At 37.5% G+C, this 26,733-nt stretch overlaps 4 protein-coding genes and 1 pseudogene across 7 annotated transcripts in view; all 5 read left to right on the top strand.

Annotated features, from left to right (window-relative positions):
* The window catches only part of LOC149053634 (uncharacterized), a 2,246-nt gene extending 670 nt beyond the window's left edge, over positions 1-1,576 (top strand). Inside the window, exon 2 of the mRNA XM_089209815.1 lies at positions 172-1,576. Coding sequence (XP_089065941.1) covers positions 172-606 — 435 coding nt within the window. The 3' untranslated portion in view covers positions 607-1,576. The remainder of the gene's footprint in view (positions 1-171) is intronic.
* Positions 1,577-3,807: 2,231 nt separating this feature from the next.
* On the top strand, positions 3,808-9,359 carry LOC149053633 (uncharacterized). Of its 2 annotated transcripts, XM_089209658.1 has the most exons (5): positions 3,808-4,607; positions 5,905-6,209; positions 6,584-6,698; positions 6,881-7,009; positions 7,748-9,359. In XM_089209658.1, the coding sequence occupies exons 1-5, from the start codon at positions 4,505-4,507 to the stop codon at positions 8,374-8,376; spliced, it is 1,281 nt and encodes a 426-aa protein (XP_089065784.1). In that variant the 5' UTR covers positions 3,808-4,504; the 3' UTR covers positions 8,377-9,359. The 2 variants fall into 2 exon arrangements, with proteins under 2 accessions (XP_089065784.1, XP_089065789.1); XM_089209663.1 differs by lacking the exon at positions 6,881-7,009 and having other exon boundaries at positions 4,369-4,607.
* Positions 9,360-13,264: 3,905 nt separating this feature from the next.
* LOC149053632 (uncharacterized) lies at positions 13,265-13,761 on the top strand (annotated as a pseudogene).
* Positions 13,762-13,987: 226 nt separating this feature from the next.
* LOC149053631 (uncharacterized) lies at positions 13,988-16,697 on the top strand. Of its 3 annotated transcripts, none has more exons than XM_089209763.1 (3): positions 13,988-14,247; positions 14,481-14,572; positions 15,895-16,697. In XM_089209763.1, the coding sequence occupies exon 3, from the start codon at positions 15,972-15,974 to the stop codon at positions 16,551-16,553; it is 582 nt and encodes a 193-aa protein (XP_089065889.1). In that variant the 5' UTR covers positions 13,988-14,247; positions 14,481-14,572; positions 15,895-15,971; the 3' UTR covers positions 16,554-16,697. The 3 variants fall into 3 exon arrangements, with proteins under 3 accessions (XP_089065889.1, XP_089065886.1, XP_089065877.1); XM_089209751.1 differs by having other exon boundaries at positions 14,127-14,247; positions 14,485-14,572; XM_089209760.1 differs by lacking the exon at positions 14,481-14,572 and having other exon boundaries at positions 14,112-14,247.
* A 2,354-nt stretch (positions 16,698-19,051) lies between these two features.
* LOC149053630 (uncharacterized) lies at positions 19,052-26,446 on the top strand. Its single transcript, XM_089209651.1, has 5 exons — positions 19,052-19,301; positions 22,346-22,650; positions 23,049-23,163; positions 23,335-23,463; positions 24,838-26,446. The coding sequence occupies exons 1-5, from the start codon at positions 19,196-19,198 to the stop codon at positions 25,464-25,466; spliced, it is 1,284 nt and encodes a 427-aa protein (XP_089065777.1). The 5' UTR covers positions 19,052-19,195; the 3' UTR covers positions 25,467-26,446.
* Positions 26,447-26,733: the final 287 nt, after the last annotated feature.

Here is a 26,733-nt window from a genome sequence, read left to right as displayed (position 1 = left end):
GCTACGAAAGGGAAAAGATCTTAAGATTTACACATCTTTGGATCTTCATTGGCAACGAATTGCCATTAAGTTCTTTTTCCTAGAAAGTCATTTTCAGTAGAATTGTTTTAACAGACTTATTACTAAACTTGTATTTGTAGGTTTTAAGATCACGCGTAGTGACGACCCCAGCCACACCCTCTGTTGCAGACCACAGGTAACTGTTTGGGTGGACAAACATTCCGATCTAAAATAACAAAATATGGCGACTTTAAAAATGGCACGGTCTGGGCCAACGATCAATCTCTGGGTAGTTGTACGGTTCAACATGGCGGACAGTACAAGTCAACAGACGGGTTTCAACAGGCTGAGTGCGGTGGAGACATCCAAAGCGCTGAGAAGATCGGCTTCTGGTGTGACTGGGATGAAGGTGATGGATCAGTGATGATGATTGGTGGAGGAGGAGAAAGCTGTTCACGTGCAGATCACGGGATTAGGATCACAGAAACTAACGAAGCTTCTCTTGTTGACCTGAGAGGCGGTGACACTGAATATGACTTTGGTTATAATGCTCAGACCAGCAACGCTCCAACCCAGTCCTACTCGTTGAATTTGTGGATCCGTTAGGAATTACAAGTTCCTCCTTTTTTCTTTTTCCTTTTGCGCAAAACTGATGAACGTTGGGATACAAATATCCCCAAAGGACATAAAAAGAAATACAATGACTTTATTTAGTCCATGGTATAAATTCAGGATTGATAAAATAGTCAAAATCTAGTTAACAATCTTCAACAAACTGTAGCTAGAACAAATGCTAACATTCCTAAGAATTACAGTTAATATCTAAAAGTTCTCTGATTTCCATGAATGCCGTGCATAAAAGAGATTGTAGATTTTCTCCCACGAAGTTGCTGCAGCTGAATTTAAGGAGTAGAGAGTTTATGCTTGCCGCTGCCTAACAGGCAGACTATTCCACAACACTGAACCTCTAAAAAATGAGGCAGTTTTTGAAAAAATGTTCACGGGACACTAGAGCAGCTAATTTGCCTGCAGGTTCCCCGCAGAATGATTAGAGATTTCATTTCGCTAAGTAACCGTACAAAGACTGGGGGCAGGGCCAATCAGAGATTATAGACCATGGCCGCAATTTTGAAGTTTATGCAGGTAATATGCAAGGCATTTGTTTCAATTTCCTCCAAACAATACCACAGTACCACAATAATAATTTTTCGATGGCGTAGTGAAAAGATGAAAGCTTTACAAATACAGCGTAAGGGCAAATTCTCGTCGAAAAGATGACGATACAAGAAGGCCAACTTCTCTTTCTCATCTAACCGTAGAGATGTAATAACAAACCTGTTTTATAGAGGCATTATCAATAATAAGGGAGTGAGTTGTACTCAACGTCCCTTACATTTGCATTAACGCAATAGACATAATTTCTGTTTCATAATTATCGAATCAGTAAATTCTTGTGAAGAAGTTTTAAAGAAAAATATGGAGAGACATCCCGGAAGCTTCGAGCTTTTAGCTGGCAATTTACGATATAATGTAAGCGTAGACCCCTTATTTCTCTTTCAGAATAAATATCAATTATTGCTTTAGAGACGACCTCAAAGAAAAACCAATTTTTGTTCCTTTTTCTGTTCTTGGCTTGTTTTGTTGTTTGGCTTTGCTTCGTTTGGTTTTCTTTTTTTGTTTGTTTGTTTTAGCTGTTGTTGATTTTTTTTTCTATTTGCGTTCCTTTTTTTCCCCTCCGGACGGGAGCTTTTTTTAGTGAAATAAAGGGTTAAATGTAGTTCGACTTTTCTTTCAGCCTTACTGACAGTCTAAACTCCAAAAAAAAAAAAAAAGCTTAATAGTTGCTATCTTAGCATCACCAATGACTTCATAGAGAACATTTCATGGGACATACCAGCGAGGAAGCGCGCATTTTTCAATGGATCGCGCCTATTTACAGCTTCCTGTCAAAAATACATTCGAGATAGCAATTAAAAAATTACATATTTGAATAAAAGAGAGACTCCTAGTGAGAGAAAAACTTTTCTTGATGTGGCGAGGTGCCTTCTAACTTTCACTCTCACCACTCCTATCCCAGTGAGAGAGTTAAGACTTAAGCCTCCCGGTGACTATTCGAATTCTTTATCGTAAGGTGAATATTTTATGGTTTTAAAGCTGTTAGAGTACTTCATATCTATCAAGGGATGCTATCAAATCCTCACCAACTTATAACCCAATTAATAAATGCCCTGCTTTGGATTGTAATATATTTGCAATGTCTTACTAGGTCTATTGTGATATCCCGGCAAGTCTTAAAGGATGGACTCTTATCGCTTGATTCTCAAACAGCGATGGCAAGAGTTGGATGCACGACGATAGTAGATGGTGGTATGACCAACAAGCTGCCAATGGAAAAAGAAATGACCTATGAGTAAACGCTGATATGATATCACCTGCCTTTCGGTTGGTCAGATGAAACGAGTTTAAGATCATGCGTAGTGACGACCCCATCCATACCCCTCTGTTACGGACCACAGGTAACTGTTTGGGTGGCCAAACATTACGATCTAAGATCACAAATTGTGGGGATTTTAGAGATTTCAAGGTTTGGGCCAGTAATCAGTGTCTGTGAATTTGTACGGTTCAGTATGGCGGACACGTGCAGATCATCGGATTGGGATCACAGAAGCTGCCACTGCTTTTTTCGTTGAAGGTGGTGGTCAAACTGAGTATGACTTTTGTTATGATGCCATGTCAAGTACCCGTCCATCCCAGTCCTACTCGTTGAACTTATGGCTCCGTCAAAAATTATAATATCTCTCTTTTCCCAACTCAGTTTAGAACTGAAGAACGTTGAAAAGGATGATGCTCACTTCTTGTCACCTTTTTATCTAAGTTTCATTATCATACGTACATGAAAACTTATATCTCCTCTGGAGTACAAGGGCGGAATGGAGGGATTGGTTGGAACTCTCCCTTGTGTTTTATTTACATTGCAAAAATTTCAGAAGGTTTTTACCTTAAATAGATAGCTTCCGTCTACGAGATGTGGTTAATATCAGAGGATACATATGCAAATTGGGCTGTTGGGATTCGGTGACGTCATCCAGCGTGGCAGTCTTTTTTAGATTTTTCTTTCCTTGTTTCACTATAATTGTTGGTTTTTCAAAAGAAAAGTAGTTATCGAGCTTGAAAGGAAAATGAAAATAAGACTAAGGGTTTATTGGGTTTAAGGTTTAAAACCGTTAATTCTTTCATAGTTATATCGACCCTTAAACCACACCTCACTTATCATTAATAAAATATCTCTCCCATGTCTATCATATAATTTTCACCAAGTTCACAGCAAAATAAACAATCTTCTTGAATAAATTTGCCAAAAAAAAGACCAAGGGCGGAAGGGAACACCCCCTATCCCCAACCCCCCCCCTCCCCCTTGTACGTCCGTGGGCTAATCAATGAGCATTTTCAATGGTCAGTAAATGTTGAGTTTGCGTCTCGTAGGTTAGCTAAAATGACTTTCTTTGCAGTCAAGTCGCACTGCTTTGAACTTATGGATTAGTTAAAATGATTTTCCGCTTTCACAATCATGATATTTATACCTCTTTTAACGGTTGTTTGAATGTAGTAGACAATGTATCAGAGTTCATTCAGTGGGATCCTCATGGCGAGGAATTTCTCAACGTCTGAAACAAGAGTTTCCCATTTTAGACATGTCAACGGCTCATGCTTTTGAAAATAATTTCTTTTCAATTAAAAATTTCGGTTCCGGTATGCAAAACTACTAGATCATGAGTGTCCACGCGACAAGGCTTTAGGATAAACAGACAACACAACAGGAAACATTTGCATTTTAAACATAGTAAAAGTTAGATTGATACCTGCTGGTCCAATACTGCTCCTCATCTGTTTGTTTTATAATAACATATATAAAACATCGGATATTAACAACGAAACGCACAATGCTACGTCTCTATAGCATTTTCTGCCGATAGATGAGCCTGTTTTAATTTTCATTTAAGGAGAAGAACGCCTTGCCTCGTTCCATTGTTATAAACGGGTAATATCATTGTTTTAATAATATATTATACATATTATGTTTAATTGGAAAGTCGTTATCTAAAATGATTTTAGAAAACAACGAGTAAATGTACTAGTTTTTGGCGTTAACTACCTCTAGAACTTGTTATTTGGAAGAAAATCAGAAAATCAACATGAAATATGTTCAGAATTGAGCCTGAATGTTTCTCAGGGGAAAAAACCCATATGCCAAAGAATCACCTTTCAAAATTGTGAGCGTGGGTTGTTAACTGATCTATCCTGAGAGGCATAAACAATCACGCTATAAATAATTTATCATGCTAAAAATGCCAAATGACATTAAAAATTCATTGCTTTGCGTTGCAGAAATGAGGGCAGTGGTCGTTGAATTAGGACCCAAATTCTTGATGTCCAGTCGCGCATCATACTAAAATCGTCAGCAGTGTACAAATAGTCTGTCGCTGAATATATTTCAGTTTATGTGATGTATTTGAAAGGACAAGGCTTCACTTTCAGGGTGCTTTCCTTTGGTTTTGCGTCTGTTCTTTTGTTCACATGGTTTCATTGCCGGGCTGTTGCAGACGAAGGTGATGTCCATATTATTATGTTTTCAGTTATATAGTAAACTGGATATTTTTGCTGGAATAGCATTTAAAGCTTTCAGATTAACTATACTTTCAGTTCATTTTTGGTAATGTTATGCTGAAAGCTGCCATCTCCTTTGTATCACCATTGCATTCTCTTTCACCTACTTCAGAAGGCAATGAAGATCATTTTTTTCCTCGAGAATACCAGATTGCGAAAAGCGTTTAAGTCTGTGTCTTCGATGAAGTGTTTAAATTTTTGGCTAAGACACTCATTCATTTACTGTTGATCAAAATACTGCTTAGTCCTCTTACAATATGATTAACACTGAACTTTGGGGAAAGAGCAATGATATAAAAAATGTTTCTGAAGATAATGGTAGAGGAGTATGAGGTTTGGATTATTCATGTATCTGTTTCAAAGTTGCATATTCTTGAAAAGTGCTGCAACTGCTTTGTTTCGAAAAAGAGACAGTAAGTTTGAAGGAAGTCAACGTATACTGAAAATTAAGTGAGGGGTATCTTAAGAACACGCCGTCATAATGTTGAAGAATTCATGACGATAAATTTGTTTCATCGATCCCTTTGCTGAATTTTCTCTTTGTTATTGTTCTCATAAAGAGTATAAAAAATATATTTTCATGGAAACTTGCCAGCTTTAACCGGTTGATTTTCGTAAGTCACCTCTGATGTTAGATGTTGCCAGTTTACGAATGCAAGATAGCGGAGAAAAACAGGCTTGGTGTGATGTAATTAGGCTGTCTTAGATATAAGATATTGAATTTGAAATCTTACAAAAATATGGGAAAGGAAAAAATATCAATATACTTCTTACGGATCAATAATTCAAAGTTTTAAACAGGAGTAGGCTTCCTGTATATGCTAATTAAATGATATAGGCAAATTTCAGTCTAGGTTTACATAAATTTACTGCAGGTTTTCAATTGATATGTGATCTGTTACCGAACACATTTAATAATCAGGCCTTAGAATTTTACCATATCGTTTTACACTTTGTCAAGTTCCTTTCAATTTGTTATAAAATTGCTTGATTCAAATGCCGGTGAACTGATCAGATTTCGGTGGCCTGGTGAAGATAGCATATAACTTCGTCCTCGAAATGCAGTTTGGACTCCTTGAACTTACAAGGGACTATTTCCATTTACTAATAAAAATACTAGTTGCTGTAGCGCAGGCTTCTCATGGTACGTAAAGCGTTTTAGACTGACTCCTGATTAAATATCGTCCATGAGTACAATACTTTTAACTTATCATTTATCATTCCCTTCTTCATTTCTAGAAACAAAAGTCGTCGATATGCGAGGTAAACCTCTAAGCCGAGGCACAGGTGAAGGAATACCTTATGCCAACTTTAAGACACACAAGTTTTCCTACCTCAACATCACTACTATTGGCTCGGATTATGTTGGAAAGGGCAGCGAGTGTGGATTTGCTTGTGTCAACCTTCCGTCGTGTTTTTCGTTTAACCTGGATGCATTTCATGATATGAATGGCAAAGTTCTGTGTGAATTACTTCCATCGGATTTGTACAACAACTCAGACAAGCTTGTTCCTAGTCAGAGTCACCATCACTATAGTATCGCAGTAAGTTGGAAACGAAAAAACGTTCACTCTGTTTTTATAAAAGGAAAAGAGGAATTGCTGCAATTGCTAATGCCGGTTTTTTAAAACTTTAAAAATACGCCTAAAAGCTAACTATTCCAATCTGACAACAGTAACATTTAAGCCATGTGTTTTTCTTTTGAAGTTTCTTTATAGTGGAAGGAGGACAGTGTGGTTAATTGCAGAAAAAGGAAGAGGGGTTGTTTGAGCGGAAGACTTACAAAGAATTATTGGTATTAGCGGGGAAGGTTTAATTAGAGATACTGACTATTTGGAAACACGGTCCATGATTATATACAAAATGATTGGTGCCATATCTTTCTCGTTTCTTTCTCTTTGGTATATGTTTTCTTTAGTCTCCATGTTTTAAATGGCCTTGTCAGAACAATGGGAAATGTGCGGCACAGTACGAGAAGAACAGTTACGAGTGCGTTTGCGCGAAAGGATACACAGGGGAACATTGCGAAACGGGTGAGACATAATTTAGTGTACATTTACAAGACTGCTTCAAACTTAACTGACGGCGTAATTCTCTTCTATTACCGGAGAATGACTCAAAGCTTTGCTGTTTACCACTTTCTTGTCGTCATCGAATATTTCCAAATTCTCCCGTTAATTCACTCCTACCCAAGTTAATTTCGTTTAATGTTCAGATATGGACGAGTGCAGTGCTTCCATCTGGCCTTGTGACGTTAATGCAAACTGCCAGAACACCTATGGCTCCCACAAGTGTTCCTGTAAAAGTGGATTTTATGGAAATGGAAAAACATGTATACATAGCGGTAAACCCTGTTTGTTATTTGTTAGTCACACTACTTAGAGTCAGTTTATTAGTTAGGCTATAACTAATTCCTCTCCACCAGTTTTGATAACTTCATCTTTTTTTAAATAAGCTTGCGCTCACTGACCAAAAACAACATTTTCATACCGAAAGCTTTTGGCCTCTGGTGCAAGGCTTTCAAAGATTTATTTGACAAGGAGCTAGAAGATAAAGTAAGAGAAATGTACGGTTTATAAAACATAGGATTATTGCTTTGCAACAACTAACAACCATTATCTATATCACATCTCCAAACTTTCTGGCCGATTGTGGATATCAGGTGGTAAAACCGAGAAAGTGCCCCCCCCCCCGCATTTTTTTTCTATTAGACTAGAAAGCGAGGCTCTGAAAATTGCAATCGGTGGTTATATCGATCTACCTCTGGCTCAAAAGTTGGTCTTCAAAGAGAGTCTTAATGTAGCGATGGTTTTTACGGCTAACGGTTAATATTTTTCATTATGGTCACCGCAAATTTTTTATTTTTTTATTTTTTTATTTTTTTTTACCACCGATAAAGACAGAAGAAGGGTGGGAACATTGCACAATTCGTTTCAAGTTAGAAAGAGAATACAGAGCTATCCTCTACAATATTCCCATCATATGCCCGAAAGACGTAGAAATAAAATTAAAATGTCCATGCACTATAATAATAATAATAAAAATCAAAAAACAGAATACATGAGAACTGTTTTCACTACAGGCTGGACTCTTATCGCTCGATTCTCAAACAGCGATGGCAAAAATTGGATGCGTGACGATGGTAGATGGTGGTATGACCAACAAATTGCCCTTGGAGCGACAAAGAACTCTTCAAAGAACGACGATATGATTTCAACAGCCTTTTGGTCGGTCGGCGGCAGAGAATTAAAAATCACGCGCAGTGACGACCCCAGCCACATCCCTCTGTTACAGACCACAGGTAACTGTTTGGGTGGATATACATTTCGATCTAAAATCACAAGTTATGGCGACTTTAGAAATGGCAAGGTCTGGGCCACTGATCAGTGTCTGGGAAGTTGTCCAGTTCAATATGGCGGACAGTACAAGTCAACAGACGGGTTTCAACAAGCTAACTGCAGTGGAGACATCCAAAGCGCTAACAAGATCGGCTTCTGGTGTGACTGGAGTACTGGGGATGGAGCAGTGATGATGATTGGTGGGGGAGGGAGTGGCTGTGCACGTGCTGATCATGGGATTGGGATCACAGAAGCTGGCGCTGCTTCTTTCGTTGAAGAAGGAGGTAGTGAAATTGAATATGACTTTGGTTACAATGCCTTGTCAAACACCCCTCCAAACCAGTCCTACTCGTTGAACTTATGGATTCGTTGAAAATTATACGATCTTTCTTTTTCAAACTAAGATTAGGACTGAAGAAAGTTGAAAAGGATAATGCTCATTTCTTGTCACTTTATTATCCTAGTTTCATTGTCAAACGTACATGAAAGCTTAAACCTCTACCGTTGTACAAGGGGAGGGGGGAGAGGGATTGATTGGAAGTCCCCCTTGCGTTTTATTTACCTTGCAATATTTTTCAAGGTTTTTACATTTAATAGATAGCCTTTGTCTACGAGATGCTGTTGATATGATGGGATACATATGCAAATCGCGTTGTTGTGATTTGGTGACGTCAACCAACATGGCAGACTTGTTTTAGATATATCGTTTTTTATACTATAAATTTTGGCTTTTTTAAAACAGCAGTAGCTTTCGAACTTGACAAAAAATAGAAAATAAGACTCAGAAAATAGTTTATAGGTTTACTGTATTTCACTTTAAAAATTAAAACCGTTAATTCTCTCGTTGTTTACATTAACCCTTAAACCACACTTTACTTGTTCTGATATAATATCTCTTCACCTTTTAAATATGACTTTGGTTATGATGCAAAAATACATGACAACCAATCCCAGTCCTAGTCGTTGAACTTGTGGATCTGTTAAAAATTATCTGCTAAAAGGAACCGTGGAGAGGACGGTATTAATTATTTATTTTCACCCTGTGATCCAAGTTATTTGAGCATTTAAAAATGCTCACTAACATCGCATCTTTTGTCTCTCAACGCAAAGCTACGAAAGGGAAAAGATCTTAAGATTTTCACATCTTCAGATCTTCATTGGCAACGAATTGCAGTTAAGTTCTTTTTCCTTGAAAGTCATTTTCATTAGAATTGTTTTAACAGACTCATTACTAAACTTGTTGAGGAGATCTGAAGTATTTGTCATTGATTGTGTAGTGATGAATTGGTGAAACCTTATCATACACTTATTGTTTAATTGAATGAGCATAAAGAAATAAATAGGTAATTAGATAAACACATTGCTGTTTTGATAAACATCCGTGGTAAAAGATCCCTTATTCCGCCATAAAAATAAAAGGTAGAAGAGGTTGAAGTCTTTGGTAAGAGATTGCAAAAAAACATTTTCATTATAAATATCAGTTCTCCATTCCAAATCTTGTTCATTTTAATTTCATTTACCATGAAAAAAATATTCATTGTTAAACCTCCAGGAGGGTCTGGTCCATTTTTTTTAGTCTCACTAAAGAAACTTATCAATCTCCCCTTTAGTCCATCTAAGCTACGCCCTCATAAATTGTGTTAGCCTGTTTTTTGGCATAAAAAACGAGCATTGTCTTTGTTCTTTGTGTTAAAGTAGCACTACAAGTCAGCATAATTTCACTGAGGTTTTTTGAAAGAAGAATTATCAGAGTCAGATGTGCGAGGTCTCTAAGACTAATTTTTTTCCAGCTCGGTCAATGGTTTGGTCTATTTTCAGTTTTGCAATGTCCTGGTGAAAGAAGATCTCCGCAAAACTGAGTCGTTTGCCAACTAAAGGATTGAGAACACCGGAAGTAAAGATTGTATCAGTCCCGGTTCCAGCTTTTAAAAACTGAAACTAACATAATACATTTTGACATGTTAACTCGCCGCTTCTAGTCTAAAATGAAGTGCAGTAGTAATTGTGTTTTATCAGAGCAAGAGTCCAAACGTAAAACAACTGCTTATGATTCCACATGAGAAATTGAAAATAAGAGAACACCTTAGGTGAAACCCACATTATGCAACTCTAGTCAATTTGAGGTCAACAGACAGATTTCCGGTCTCCAATCCTAAGCGTATCACGTTTACAAGTAACGCATTCGTGACAGAGGAATAAGATAAACAGGAAACTTTAGCCACTTCAGTCACACGGGAAGTGCAAATCTTCAGCGGAAGAAAACAAGTACGTCAGTTTTCTTACACGTTTATTATAAACGTTGTTCAGTAGAAGAGCCCAAAAGTCCCGAAAAGCTACAATGGACTCTACGAAGAGAGCTCACAGAAAAAGGACAGACGACGTCAAAACTATATGCTTTGATCCAAACGACGTTAATTTGAAGTATGATATGAATTAATTTAGCTTCTACAACTCGATTCCCTGCAAGGAAGAATAGGAAATGACGAAAATGGCAAAACCGCCTTAATTGACCTGGTGTTTATTTATGAGCTCCAAATGTTTGATGAGAACTGACCATGAACTTTTCGATATGATGGAGATCATGACAGGCTGTAGTCATGCCAAAAACCCATATCATTTTGGCAAGATGATTAGGTCAGTATTTGTGGTACAACGGGTTCATAATCTCAACCCACATACCTTCAGACTACAAAAAACAATATGTCAACTTAAAAAACTAAAAGTGAAGTTCAAGTTGGTAAGATGTAACAGTTGCTTGTGATGCTTCTCTTTTCATGTAAAGGAAGGATATTAATATGACTAAAATATAACATTACATAACCTTTGACGGTTTATGCAGAAACTGATGACTTGATAAAATTATCTCAACTATCATTGAAATGGGAAAGTTTTAATGGTCCTGTACGAAATATTCAGAGAGGATTGTTCTAATTGGGTATGATCCAATGAAATAAGAAAATTAATTTAAAAAGGTATGATTAGGCTGCTTAATGTTGAACAAAGTTCGTTTGATGCTTAGATATATAATTTCCAAATCACACATCTTAAGGAACCAGTCGTATTTTATCCTCTAGGGGGGGAGGGGAGAAGGTCGGAGGTTTATGGTTATGCCACAATAAATTTTTTTCGGGCTCTTTAGTATTTTAACTTTCTCCGTTATTCTTGGTTTTAACCCAAGTTACTTTTTTCTTGACGGCAGTTGCTATCCGCCATGTTGGTGCTCAAGTAAATAGTTACAAATGCGCTTGTAGTTAGGTGAAAGTGAAAAAGTAGAAATGATTCTTTGTGTAGTTTTCGGCTGTGGCACCAGAACTGATCAGGACAAAGGAATTGGATTTTATCGAATACCATCAGTTGTTAAAAGTTAGTCTTCCTTCGAAGAAGAATTGAAAACAGAGAGGAGAGAGAATTGGACACAATCGATAAGTTGCGGCGACACGATATAAGAAAAAAGGTAAAGACAGACCGGCACGGACTCTCTAGGTGGCTTTCGAGGTTGCGTCGCATTATCTCCTTCAAATTATATTTTTGCTCTCACAAGCATGTCTTAAAGGAATTTCCCTTTGGTAAGAGATGATCGGAGGTTTTGTAAAATTTGTTTTCAGCAAGGGCTTATTGTGTATCAGACTCAAATGCTCCATGTTTGTTTTAAATTTTTAACTGCCGGGTGGTACGTTATGACAAAAGGCAATAAACGTTCGTGACCTTTCGGCTTTTGTGTATGTTTAAGGGCCGATTGTCAAGAGGCAAAGTTGATACCTGACAGAGACCTTTCTGTGATGTTTTCTGGGCACCTTCTTGCTTTGAGGCGTTGTTTGAATTTCAAACGGCCCTCTTCAAATGTTTTTTCGAAAAGTTAGTTCTGAGAAATCTTATTGCTTCGCCTTTAATGAAATCATGTTTTACGCCTGGTGGGTGGCACGAGGCGAAGTACGTAAATTGGAATTAAGGTCTCGGTCGGCTTGTAATGAGTTTTGATGTCCAAGATGGAATCTTTTGCAAATCTTTCCTCTTTAAACACTGTGGTATCGAGAAAAGTGATTTGGTTCTCTGATATTTCGGCCGTGAGTTTGATAGTATGGTCGAAATAGTTGGCTCGTTTAATAAACCGATCCAGCACTTTTCTGTCGCAATCCCAAAGGGAGAAAAAGACGATGTAACGTTTCCATTCTCTTGGCTTGATTTTACCTTGTTGAATTAACTTCGTTTCAATTTCCGCCATGAAAATATTGGCAAATGACATTGCCATTTTCGTACCCTTAGTGGTTCCATGTGTTTGGAGTTCTCCCCATTGAATTACAACGAATTTTCTTTAAGGATTAAGCCAAGCATTTCCCCTAAGTAGTGCGTTCGGATCGTGCGTTATGATTGTGGAACATTTCCTATGTTTTACATACTATATTCGTTCCTTCTTCTTGACGTATATTTGTGTATCCCTTTCTGCGATGATCCAAATGCCTTCAAAAGGATCGTTCATCCGCTGCAAGTGTCTCACCTTCGCTACAACGACAACCTTGTTTACAATCTCTGCTCCTTGAACTGATGTTACGAAGCCAGACACCATTTGGTTGTACGCTTCAAGACTTTTGAATGTTTTAAATTGCTTATTTCTCAGGAATAACTTGTCTCCAGAACAAAATAAGAAAGAAGGTGCGAGACTTCTATCGAGGACAGACATTCTGCTTGGAATGGCTACTGGATCGACACCAATCATAAAAAATGTTCTTAAGTTATCGCTCTCGAACGTGGCTTTCTAGGCCCTCCGCATAGTTCGAAAGCACAGGTATTCTAAGGAGAATATTCTCTTGTGATTCTGGATTTTTTTCACCTGAAATATTCATAAAACAAAGTATTTGAGAGAGGGCACTGTAGAGATGGCAATATATTTGCACACCTGAGGTGGGCACCAACATGGCAGACGCTTAATTTGCATTGATGTATGACCGTCAATTTTCTACAGCCACCCCTTTACATTCTGTTAGTGACCACTGATCCTCCCCTCTGTTTCCGATGAAAACCACGTGATCACCACAATATCCCCCGATCCCAGCCCCTGGCGACCAATAATGACTGGCCAAGAGATTTGTTCTTTGAGACTTACCAAATGGTCTTTTTGCATTAAAGACGATAATGTTTAATGCAGAATTAAGTTGTTTTAAAACATAGAGTGAAGCTCCCGCACTCCAGGATGAATATGTTTTTTTTTCCAAAATTATTTAAAACCCTTGATCATTTTTTTCCACTTGTTTCACACAAGGATTTCGAAAGTGTTATGAGAAAACATCCAGCGGATCATCGCAAAAGAGAAAAAAGAAATATTGCTCCAAATCCAACGGCAGGAACTGTAACTTTACAACAAATCCGCCAAGAAATAAACAACAAGTTTATTGATGTTTGTAACTCCTCACACAGAATATGCCAGGCAGGACCTCCGGGACCGCCAGGAGCCCTTGGGTATCCTGGATATAAGGGAGAAAAAGGGGCCTCTGGAAAGGTAGGACCACCAGGCCCATCGGGGCCTATTGGGGCTCCAGGCGTGGGTGGCAAAAGATGACCTGTGGGACCTCAAGGAGTAAAGGGCGACAAAGGCGACAAAGGGTGTGTTGGAGCTCTTGCAATTAAAGGAGATACTGGAGCGAAGGGTCGTCACGGACAAAAAGGATCTATTGGCTTAAAAGGGAACTAAGGTATCAGAGGATTGGTTGGTATTCAGGGACCAAAGGGATAATGTGTTGTTCCACCGAAGATCATCTATTAGAAGAAAGTGAAATTAAAATGAGCTTGTAATAATATCGAGTTTAGTCCTTTTTGCACCAGAGACGTTTACTTTTTCCTGTTGCTTTTCCTTCAAATTGATAATCTGCGAAAAAATTTTCAATTTTCAAAAACGTACGCAAACTGCATATATCTGAGATTATTCGTGGTCTCCTATTTTGGTTGTTAACTTGATGATCTTCTTTTTGTTTAGAGGTACCATAGTTTACTAACAAACCTTCACCGAAGGTCGTTGTAGAACAAGCAACAACTGTCAGCCTCTGCTGCGTGGCCACAGGTTCCCCTCGTCCTAAAGTTGAATGGACTAGGCATCAAAGGTCCACTTTGTTCTCTCCGTTTTTCCAGGAAGACGGATGTCTCGCAGTAAATACTGCAAAAGCACATGGTGAAGAAGACTACATCTGTCGAGCCACAAACAGCTTTGGGTTAACGGAAACAGTAACCACGGTGATTGCTACGAAATTAATGGGTATTATAACAGTTATTACTTTTATTACTTTTTAACTGTACATCCAAAACACATTTCCTCTCTACGTTTTTTTTTCATTATTTTTTTTTATACAAACTAGACAAGAAAATGTTTGCCAAAAGTCTTAAAATGATGAGCAGTCTTTTTAATTTATTCGAAAAACGTAAGCTGTGTACAAATGTTTTTAAACAGTTTGACTTGAAAGTTCTTGAAGTTTTGTGTTCCGTCTCTAGATAGTTCTTGTGACTTAATTCAGCATGGACCTTCTCGCAAAACTGATGGGATGTACTACCTACGAGCTAAAAACACTCAACCAGCCTTTCCTGTAAGTCTGAACCGTATTAAATATAGTACGTTATTGAAAACTGGACCGAGATTGTCACGTGGATTTTTGTATGTTTCTTACCCCCCACGAATTGAACTTTGAACTCTTGATGAAAACTCAAAAAAGGAAAATGAAAAGGAATGCGTGAAAGCTGTCATGTATATTGTTATTCTGGAATACAGTCTTTATTCGAAGTTGTCCTGTTGTATACGTTTTATACATACGTATTCCTCTCTCAAAATAACGGCAATGCAGCCGAGCCAGTCAGCGATTGATTAGAAAAGTTAAATCTTCAACTGAAATAACGGTTCAAGGCTGTATTCACGCAATAACTGGAAACTTCCAAGTAAGAACTATGATGCAAAGAGAGTGGAGACCGTTTTCTAAGAATGCTTTATGCGTTTCGTTGACATGGCTAAAAAGGTTTCTCTCGCATGGTCAGATTCTCATCTAACCTGGTTTCTCTTTGGCACTTTGAAGGACCTCGTAGGCGTCTTGATGTTGGCTAATGTTGAATTATCTTACACCCGGCTGTTACATATCAACCCTTTTTAAAACAAATTATTTTGCAACAACAACAAAATCGCTCCACGAACATAAAAAGGTCAAAAGTTAACCAATGAAGCACAATGTGAACTCTTCCTCTTGTTTTCACGGACCCTCTCGCGAAACTGCCGCGATGTACCACGTATGCGATAAAAACACTCAACTAGCCTTTCCTGTAAGTCTAAACCGAAGAAAAATGTAATATATATTCTTCCCCTAAATAACGGCAATGCAGCCATGTCGGTCAGCAACCTTGATAAGAATAGTTAAATCTCCAACTAAAATAAAGATTCAAGGCTGCATTCACGCAACAACTAGAAACTTTCAGACGAGAACTATGATGCAAAGAGACAGAGAGCAACAGAGACTCTATGGTGAGTAAGGCCCATTACGAAGTTCAATGACATGTTAAAAAACATGACGCTCAAGACATTGATGACCCCAGAGGTCTGCAGAACGCATGTCATATAGGAACTTCTTAATAGGCCTTGCTAATCATTGTGTCTTTGGTTGAGTATCGGAGCGCGAGATCCGAACGTCTGAGGTTCGATTCCTCATGGGGACTCAGAAATTATCCTTTCCCACGCTTGTGACAAGACGGAAAAAGACGTTTCTCTATTTCTTCACCGAGCTCAAGACTTACCATCTTTTTTAATGTTCTTGTAAGAAAATATTTAAATTGTTAAAACATATCTTTTTAAGACATGAAACAATGCATTTTTTCACGGTTCGGTATCAGTGAAGCACTCATATTTTTTTTTTCTTTTTTACTACAGGTCTACTGCGAATTGACAACAGACGGTAGAGGCTGGACTCTTATTGCCGCTTTTCAAATAATGACGTCAAGAACTGGATGGCTGACACTGGCCATTGGTGGTACGACCGTCAAGTTGCCACTGGAAAGACAGAGAGTCCCTTTATAAACACTGACATGATCTCACCAGCATTTTGGTTGGTCAGGGGAAGCGAATTTAAGATCACGCGCAGTGACGACATTAGTCACACCCCTCTGTTACAGACCACAGGTAACTGTTTGGGTGGACAAACATTCCGATCTAAGATCACAAGTTATGGCGACTTTAGAAATGGCAAGGTCTGGGCTAGTAATCGGTGTCTGGGAAGTTGTACGGTTCAATATGGCGGACAGTACAAGTCAACAGACAGGTTTCAACAGGCTGATTGCAAAGGAAACATCCAAAGCGCCAACAAGATCGGCTTCTGGTGTGACTGGAGTGATGGAGATGGATCAGTGATAATGATTGGTGGAGGAGGAGGTAGCTGTGCACGTGCTGATCATGGAATTGGGATCACAGAAGCTGGCGCTGCTTCTTTTGTTGAATATGGTGGTAGTGAAACTGAATATGACTTTGGTTATGATGGTGCAACAAATAAAGTTCCATCTCAATCCTACTCGTTGAACTTATGGATCCGTTAAAACATTATAAGATCTTTCTTTTACAAACTTGGTTCAGAACTGAAGACCGCTGAAAAGAAAGATGTTACTTATTTCTTGTCACCTTATTATTCAAGTTTAATTCTCAAAACGTAAATAAAAACTTATACCCTCACCCTTGGAACCCTGCCATGTGTGTTCGTGACGTTGCAATATTTTGAAAAGTTTTTACCTTTAACAGATACCCTTATGTCGTCCACAAGATGTAGTTAATATCATGGGATACCTATGCAAATTTCGCTGCTGGGACGCGGTGACGTCATCCGACATGGGAGACTTTTTTCAGACTTTTCCTTTTTTTTGACCATAAGTTTTGGCTTTTCAAAAGAACAGTAGTTATCGAAGCTGACAGTAAAATAGAAAATAAGACTCAGGGATTGCTGTGTTTCACCTTGAAAATTGGAACCGTTCATTCCTTCGTAGCTTATATATCAACCCTTAAACCACACCTCAATTGTCAGCAATAAAACCCTAAGCAAATATGTGTCCATAATATAAAAAATGCTACTGAAGTAGACATTTGCCGTGGGCTTATCAATGAGCGTTTTAAATGGTCAGTAAATGTTCTGTTTTCGCCCCGTAACAAAGTTAAACTAACTTGATTTTGCACTGCTTTGAAATTTTGGATTCGTTCACGGTTACGATATTTTGTTATTTAAGTTCAAGCGACGAAAGTGGTAGTCAAAAAGTCACCTTAGCATTAGGTGGTCAATTTTGCAAACGTCAACATTCCGTTTAGTTTATAATCCTTAGGCTTCGCGAGTTTTAGGGAGAGTTTTAATGGGAGTGAGCTAAGCGTTTAAAGCCTCCTAACTGAAGTGAGGTTCAGCCATAAGCTATAAGTTTAACTAGAAAGAGCGGGTGACGTCAGAAGAGGCGTGCTTTTGATTCAATTCCTGCTTCAAAGTCGAGTACATTGAAATGTCATTTTGCTGAATAAAAACTTTTTTATTTGGTTTCGACAACTGTCTACAACATGTCTCAATTATGCTTTTAAAAGATTCCTTGCTAGTAGTTTAGATGATGCCTCTATGATTCTTTTTTAAAAGAAATCCGTCAATTAAGAATTCTGCATTATGTTTTCTGGCCCCTATATTGTACTTTTTTGTTTGTAGCGCGTTGTGAAAAGAGTACAATATCTGCATCATCTATTTGTCTTCCAAAAAGTAAGTTGAGAACTCATTGGTAGTATTTAGAGTAAACCAATCATGATGTGAACAAAAAATAAATATCTATGCTTGATTTACAATAAAGTTCGGGTATAGCGCGCGCTGTCGTTGGTTGAAAGAGCGTGCTCTATGAGAGTATAGAGTATAGAGCTGAGCTGAAATAAAGTTTGTTCTGAAAATTAAAAGAAATGCTCGAGGAATTTTGCGGATTCTCTTTTATAAAACAAATAGAGAAGCCTTGACTGTGTTCTTTTCTGTTATAAAGCACTTAGGAAGCGGCTAGAGCACTCGAGAAGTGGGTCTCGTATGGGTCTCGTGTTTCTCCCCTCACTTCTTCCGTGCTCTAGCCGCTTCCTGTGTGCTTGATAGCAGAACAGAGCACAGTCAAGGCTTCTCTATTTGTTAAATGTAACATGCATCTTACCTCAATGTTTTTTAAAACATAAATTATATTTTAATCTGAGTCAACTATGTTTATAAATGAAGAAATACTACTCAGGCTTGTCCGCCTCCACATTAATATAAATCATATTTCTTTTTTAACTCTTGTTTGAATGTAATAGAAAATTCATTAGAGTTCATTTAGTGGGATTTTCATGGAAAGAAATTTCTCAACATCTCAAACAGAGTTTAAAATATGGACATGTCAACGGCTTATACTTCCGAAAATAATGGCTTTTCAATTGAAAATTTCAGTTCCGGTATGCAAAACTACTAGATACTAGTATCCACGTGTAAAGGCTTATGGAAAAGAGACCACAAAAAGAAGAGGACAAAACGAAAAACACTTGCATTTGAAACATGGGAAAAGTTAGAATGAAATCAAGGTTTACATTTCATCCGCTAAATCGATACCTGCAGGACCAATACTGCTCCTTATCTGTTTGTTTCTAACAATACATATAAAACGTCGGATATTAACAACAAAACGCACAAATGCTACGTCTCTATAGCATTTTCTGCCAATAAACAAGCTTGTTTTAATTTTCCATTCAAGGAGAAGAACACCTTGTCTCATTCCATCGGTACAAACGGGTAATATCCTAGAAAATAACGAATACATGTCATCTTTTTTGACGTTAACTACCTCTAGAACTGGTTATTTGGAAGAGAAACCAGATAATTAACATGAAAGATATTCGGAATTGCGCCTGAATGTTTCTCGAACGAAAAAAAAAAACATATGCCACACGATCACATTTCAAAATCGTGAGCATGGGTTGTTAACTGATCTATCCTAAGCGGCATAAACAATTACGCTTTCAATAATTTATTATGCTAAAAAAGCCAAATAACATTAAAAATTTACTACTTTGCGTTGCAAAAACAAACGAGGGCAGTGGTTTTCCAATGGTCGTTGAATTAGGACCCACAACCTTGATGTCCAGTCGCGCAACATCCTAAAATCGTCAGCAGTGTACGAAAAGTCTGTTGCTGTGTATATTTCAGTTGTATATGATGTATTTTCAAAATCAACGCTTCATTTTCACGGTGCTTCCCTTTGGTTTCGCGTCTCTTCTTTTCTTCTCATGGTTTCATTGCCGGGCTGTAGCAGACGAAGGTGATATAATTATTATTATTATGTTACTAGCAATACAGTAAACTATATATTTTTGCTGCAATAGCATTCAAAGCTTTCAGATGAACTATATTTTCGGTTCATTTTTGGTAATGTTATGTTCAAAGCTGAAGTGTTTGAAATTGTTACCAAGACACACATTAACTTGTTCATCACAAGCGGAGTCCTATCATGAAATAGTTAACAACTTTATGGAGAGAGTAATAATATAGATGGTGTTTCTTAGAATAATAGCAAAATATAAGAGGAGGAAGAAAGGAAAGGAAAAATAGGTAGAGAGATATGAGTGAAAACTTTGATTCTCAATGCATCTGTTTCAAAGTTGCATGTTCTTGAAAAGTGCTGCAACTGTTTCGTCCCGACAAAGAGACAGTAAGTTTGAAAGAAATCAACTTCTACTGAAAATTAAGAGAGAAGCATCTTAAGAACACTCATAATGTTGAAGAATTCATGACCATAAATTTGTTTCATTGATCCCTTTGCTGAATTTTCTTATCGTTATTGTTCTCATAAAGAGTATAAGAAATATCTTTTCGTGAAAACTTGCCAGCTCTAACTGGTTCTTTTTCGGAAGTCACGTCTGAAGTTAGATGTTGTCAGTTTACAAATGCAAGATAGCAGAGAAAAACAGGCTTGGTGTAATATAAAGAGGGTAATTCTCTAAAGAAACTGTGGTGCTGCGTCGGTGAGAGAGTATAACAGGGTAATTTAGTGTTATCAACTGAGTTGAAAACGTAAATTGGCCACCGTTAAGAGCTTAAAGACTGCCGTTTCGAGCGTCAGCCCTTCGTCAGAGCGATGGACGAGGGGCGCTCAAAAAGGGCTAATGTTCGAAACGTCAGCCTTTAAACTCTTTACGGTGGCCAATTTACGTTTTCAAATCAGTCGATAACACTAAACTATCTTGGTGTAATATAATGCGACTGTTTTAGATACTTTGATAAGATATCGAAATTTAATCACTTGAAAACTATGTGAAGGAGATACAAAATATACTTCTTACTGATCAATAATTCAAAGTTTTTAGTGAGGCTTCCTGTATGTGCAAATTAAAACATAAAGACAAATTCAGTCTAAATATATATAATTATATAACAGGTTATCACTTTGACATGTGATCTAGATCTGTTACACAAATAATAATAAGCCCTTAGAATTTTAACTTATCGTTGTACGCTTATGCAAGTTCTTTAGAGTTTGTTATAAAATTGTTTAATTCAAATGCCGGGAAACTGATCAGATCTCGGTGGCCTGATGAAGGTAGCATGTAACTTCGACTTCAAAATGTAGTTTGGACTCCATGAACTTTCAATGCAAGGAACTCGTTCCATGCACTAGTGAAAATAGTTCTTTTACCGCATATTTCTCATGGTACGTAAAGCGTTTTAGACTGAATACTGATTGAAAATATTAATATACTTCTTACTGATCAATGATTCAAAGTCTTCAACAAGAGAAGGCCTCATGTATATGCTAATTGATTGATATAAACAATTTTCAGTCTAGGTGTAGATAAATTTACGACAGGTTTTCAAATGATATATGATCTTAGTGTTAAAAAAAAAATGATAACTAGCCCTTAGAATTTCACCATATCGTTTTACACTTTGGAAAGTTCCTTTCAATTTGTTACAAGATAGCTTAATACAAATACCAGGGAACTGATGAAATTTCGGTGGCCTGGTGAAAAAAGCATATAACTTCGACTTCAAAATGCATTTCGGACTCCTTGAACTTTCAAGGAACTATTTACATGTACTAGTGAAAATAGTTTTTCTGCAGCATGCTTCTCGTGATACGTAAAGCATTTTAGACTGACTCCTGATAAAGATGTTAATATACTTCAAACTGATCAATAATTCAAAGTTTTCAACAAGAGTATTGTTCCTGTCTCTGCTCATCAAGAAAATTGACCGAGAACGTTGCGCAAACTTGATCGGCCGTAACACTTTTGTGCTTGCGTGACTTAAAAAGTAAACAAAAGTGATGGGAAGGCGCCTTCTCGATAGTTTTCGTTGAAACACAGGTCATAAACTACGCACAGTGTAGAGAAGATCAAAATTGGCAAGTTCCTTTCAATTTGTTATAAAATTGCTTAATTCAAATTTATGGCTAGACCACCCGTGTGGACAGCGATCGAAAGTGTGAATTTCAGTTAGTTCACAGGCAAAAAATTAATAGAGAAACTTCACCTGAAATATTTTCATACCAGTGTGATCCGAGGAGACTCTTCTCTTCTGATCAAAAATTAGTTTTGGCATGTGGTGACGCAAAAAAAGAGAATTGGAGAAGAACTAAACTATGTTTTCGTTGCATGTGTCCTAAACCCTATTCATGGGCAAAAAATAAACGAAACTTTTTTTTTAATTGACGGGAAGTCGAAACGACCGCTCTTAGCGAGAGCGGCACTGAAATGATACAGAAAAATTTCAGTCTAGGTATACATAGATTTACGACAGGTTTTCAATTGATATCTGACCTTTTACCAAACAAATAATAATTAGCCCTTAGAATGTTACCACATCGTTTTACACTTTGGCAAGTTCATTTCAATTTGTTATAAAATTTCTTAATTCAAATGTCAGGGAACTGATCAAATTCGGTGACGAAGGGAAGATAGCATATAACTTCGACTTTGAAATGCAATTTGGACTCCTTGAACTTTCAAGGAACTATTTTCACGTACTCGTGAAATAGTTTTTCTACAGCATGCTTCTCATGGCACGTAAAGCGTTTAAGACTGACTCCTGATTAAATATCGTGCATGAGCAAAATACTTTAACCCTTTAACTTCCATGTGCATGTGACCAAGACAGAATTTCTCCTTACAATATCAATGCAATATCAAGCAGAAAAGTGATGAGAATAAAGAAAAATATCAATTAGGGGATTATAGATTGATCCAATACCAAATTCTCCAAACTAACATCACAAGAACTGTATGGCAAACAGTACGAAGAATTACTAATAAGATTGTGGGAGTTAAAGGTTAAGTAATCATTTATCATTCCTTTCTTCATTTCTAGAAACAAAAGTCGTCGATGTGAGGGGGAAACCTCTCAGCCGAGGTACAGCTGAAGGAAGAGCTTATGCCAAATTTAAGGCCCACAAGTTTTCCTACCTCAACGTCACTGCTATTGGCTCGGATTATGTTGGAAAGGGCAGCGAGTGTGGATTTGCTTGTGTCAACATTCCGTCGTGTTTTTCGTTTAACCTGGCTGCATTTCACGATATCCATGGCAAAGTTCTGTGTGAATTACTTCTATCGGATCTGTACAACAACTCAGACAAGCTTGTCCCAAGTCAGAGGCACCATCACTATAGCATCGCAGTGAGTTGGAAATGAAAAAAAGTTCACTCTCTTTTTGTGAAAGGAAATGAGAGGAATTACAGACAACTGCTTATAGCGGTTTTTTTATTATTTTTTTTAATGATACGCCTAAACGCTAACTGGTTCGATCTGGCATCGGCATAATTTAGGCCATGTGTTTTTCTTTTGAAGTTTCTTCTTAGTGGAAGGAGGACACTGTGGTTAATTGCAGAAGTAGGTAGAGAGGTTATCTGACCGGAAGACTTACAAAGAAATTTTATTATTAGCGGGGAAAGTTTACTTAAAGATACTGACTCTATTTGTAAAAATAGAAAATAAAAAATGATTGGCGGCTTGTGTTGGTCGACTGAATGCCACATCTTTCTCGTTTCTTTCTCATTGTTATGCGTTTTCTCTAGTCTACATGTTTCAAACGGCCTTGTCAGAACAATGGGAAATGTATGGCACTGTACGAGAAGAACAGTTACGTGTGCGTTTGCGCGAAAGGATACACAGGGGAACATTGTGAAACGGGTGAGATACAATTTAGTGTAAATTTACACTGAGACTGCTTCAAACTTAACTGAAGGTGTAATTCTCTGAGAGTGACTCAAAGTTTAGTTGTTTACCGCTTTCTTGTTGTTATCGAATATTTCCAAATTGTGCCGTTAATTCACTTCCGAGTTAATTTCTTTTAATGTTCAGATATTGACGAGTGCAGTGCTTCCATCTGGCCCTGTGACGTCAATGCAAACTGCCAGAACACCTATGGCTCCCACAAGTGTTCCTGTAAAAGTGGATTTTATGGAAATGGCAAAACATGTATACATAGCGGTAAACCCTGTCTGTTATTTGTTAGTCACACTACTTAGAGTCAGTTTATTAGTTAGGCTATAACTAATTCCTCTCCACCAGTTTTGATAACTTCATCTTTTTTTAAATAAGCTTGCGCTCACTGACCAAAAACAACATTTTCATACCGAAAGCTTTTGGCCTCTGGTGTAAGGCTTTCAAAGATTTATTTGACAAGAAGCTAGAAGATAAAGTAAAAGAAAATGTACGGTTTATAAAACATAGGATTATTGATTTGTCACAGCTAAGAAACATTATCTATTTCACATTTCCAAACTTTCTGGCCGATTGTGGATATCGGTGGTAAAACCGAGAAAGTGCCCCCCCCCCCCCCCCGCATTTTTTCTATTGCTGGTTTTCACGTGACGTCACTAAATTTCAGACTTCAGAACTATTGATCCTCCTGAGATTTTACTTTCATGATGTATTAGAGCAGCTAAAAACTAATATTCAGACAAATTTTCACTCCAAATGGGTTCTTGGTTTAGTGATAGACTACTCTTGAATTTCTAAGCTTTTGCGTGACGTGGCCTTTACATGACGAGCGAGAGAGCTGTTATGTTGGTTTAAAAGGTGACTTATTTAGGGAAATTCAGCTATCTGAACAGTTCTTGTATTAGAATAAAGTATTATTGTTACGTTTATGAGTTCTTAGAGAGATAAATTCACGCTTTTGTAGCAAAACTCAGTGACAGATGTTTCTGCTGGTTTCCGGCCGCCATGTTGGTGCCCATCTAGGTGGGCACCAGCATGGCGGCTCCATACAAATCTCTATAAATTTGGGAAAAACGTTTCTCCTCATATCTTCCGTAAGAAAAATTGCTGTGACCTGAATCTTGGCGAGAGTCTTTACATATCTAGCTTCTTTCTATTTCCAGATTCTAGACTAAATCGATTGAACGGTTTTTATTTTTTATTTTGATCTATTTTGAATGGCGTGACACTGAAAACCAGTAATTAGACTAGAAAGCGAGGCCCTGAAAATTGCAATCGGTGCCCTAAATCCGTAGTTATATCGATCTACCTCTGGCACAAAAGTTGGTCTTCAAAGATTGTCTCAATGTAGCGATGGTTTTTACGGCTAACGGTTAATATTTTTCATTATGGTCACCGCAAATTTTTTATTTTTTTAATTTTAATTTTTTTTTTACCACCGATAAAAACAGAAGAAAGGTGGGAACATTGCACAATTCGTTTCAAGTTAGAAAGAAAATACAGAGCTATCCTCTACAATATTCCCATCATATGCCAGAAAGACGTAGAAGTAAAATTAAAATGTCCATGCACTATAATAATAATAATAATAATAATAATAATCAAAAAACAGAAAATATGAGAACTGTTTTTTCACTACAGGCTGGACTCTTATCGCTCGATTCTCAAACAGCGATGGCAAAAATTGGATGCGTGACGATGGTAGATGGTGGTATGACCAACAAATTGCCATTGGAGCGACAAACAACTCTTCAAAGAACGACGATATGATTTCAACAGCCTTTTGGTCGGTCAGCGGCAGAGAAATAAAGATCACGCGCAGTGACGACCCCAGCCACATCCCTCTGTTACAGACCACAGGTAACTGTTTGGGTGGACAAACATTTCGATCTAAAATCACAAGTTATGGCGACTTTAGAAATGGCAAGGTCTGGGCCAGTGATCAGTGTCTAGGAAGTTGTACGGTTCAATATGGCGGACAGTACAAGTCAACAGACGGGTTCCAACAGGCTGAGTGCGGTGGAAACATCCAAAGCGCTAACAAGATTGGCTTCTGGTGTGACTGGAGTACTGGGGATGGAGCAGTGATGATGATTGGTGGGGGAGGGAGTGGCTGTGCACGTGCTGATCATGGGATTGGGATCACAGAAGCTAACGCTGCTTCTTTCGTTGAACAAGGAGGTAGTCAAATTGAATATGACTTTGGTTACGATGCCTTGTCAAACACCCCTCCAAACCAGTCCTACTCGTTGAACTTATGGATTCGTTGAAAATTATACGATCTTTCTTTTTCAAACTAAGGTTAGAACTGAAGAACGTTGAAAAGGATAATGCTCATTTCTTGTCAGTTTATTATCCTAGTTTCATTGTCAAACGTATATGAAAGCTTAAACCTCCACCGTTGTACAAGGGGGGGAGAGAGGGATTGGTTGGAAGTCTACCTTGCGTTTTATTTACCTTGCAATATTTTCAAGGTTTTTACATTTAATAGATAGCCTTTGTCTACGAGATGCTGTTGATATCATGGGATACATATGCAAATCGCGCTATTGTGATTCGGTGACGTCAACCAACATGGCAGACTTGTTTTGGATTTTTCGTTTTTTATACTATAAATTTTGGCTTTTTTAAAACAGCAGTAGTTTTCGAACTTGACAAAAAATAGAAAATAAGACTCAGAAAATAGTTTATAGGTTTACTGTATTTCATTTTAAAAATTAAAACCGTTAATTCTCTCGTTGTTTACATTAACCCTTAAACCACGCTTCACTTGTTCTGATATAATATCTCTTCACCTTTTAAATATGACTTTGGTTATGATGCTCAAATACATGACAACCAATCCCAGTCCTAGTCGTTGAACTTGTGGATCTGTTAAAAATTATCTGCTAAAAGGAACCGTGGAGAGGACGGTATTAATTATTTATTTTCACCCTGTGATCCAAGTTATTTGATCATTTAAAAATGCTCACTAACATCGCATCTTTTCCCTCTCAAAGCAAAGATACGAAAGGGAAAAGATCTTAAGATTTTCACATCTTTAGATCTTCATTGGCAACGAATTGCAATTAAGTTCTTTTTCCTAGAAAGTCATTTTCATTAGAATTGTTTTAACAGACTCATTACTGAACTTGTTGAGGAGATCTGAAGTATTTGTCATTGATTGTGTAGTGATAAATTGGTGAAACCTTATCATACACTTATTGTTTAATTGAATGAGCATAAAGAAATAAATGGGTAATTAGATAAACACATTGCTGTTTTGATAAACATCCGTGGTAAAAGATCCCTTATTCCGCCATAAAAATAAAAGGTAGAAGACGTTGAGAGGATGAAGTCTTAGTAAGAGATTGCAAAAAAACATTTTCATTATAAATATCAGTTCTCCATTCCAAATCTTGTTCATTTTAATTTCATTTACCATGAAAAAAATATTCATTGTTAAACCTCAGTTCCAGGAGGGTCTGGTCCATTTTTTATAGTCTCACTAAAGAAACTTATCAATCTCCTCTTTAGTCCATCTAAGCTAGGCCCTTA

Source organism: Pocillopora damicornis, chromosome 1, assembly GCF_964200805.1.
Source record: "Pocillopora damicornis chromosome 1, jaPocDami1.2, whole genome shotgun sequence".
Lineage (NCBI taxonomy): Eukaryota > Metazoa > Cnidaria > Anthozoa > Scleractinia > Pocilloporidae > Pocillopora > Pocillopora damicornis.
Note: the sequence above shows the minus strand (reverse complement) of the source record. Positions and strands in the feature narration are given on the sequence as shown.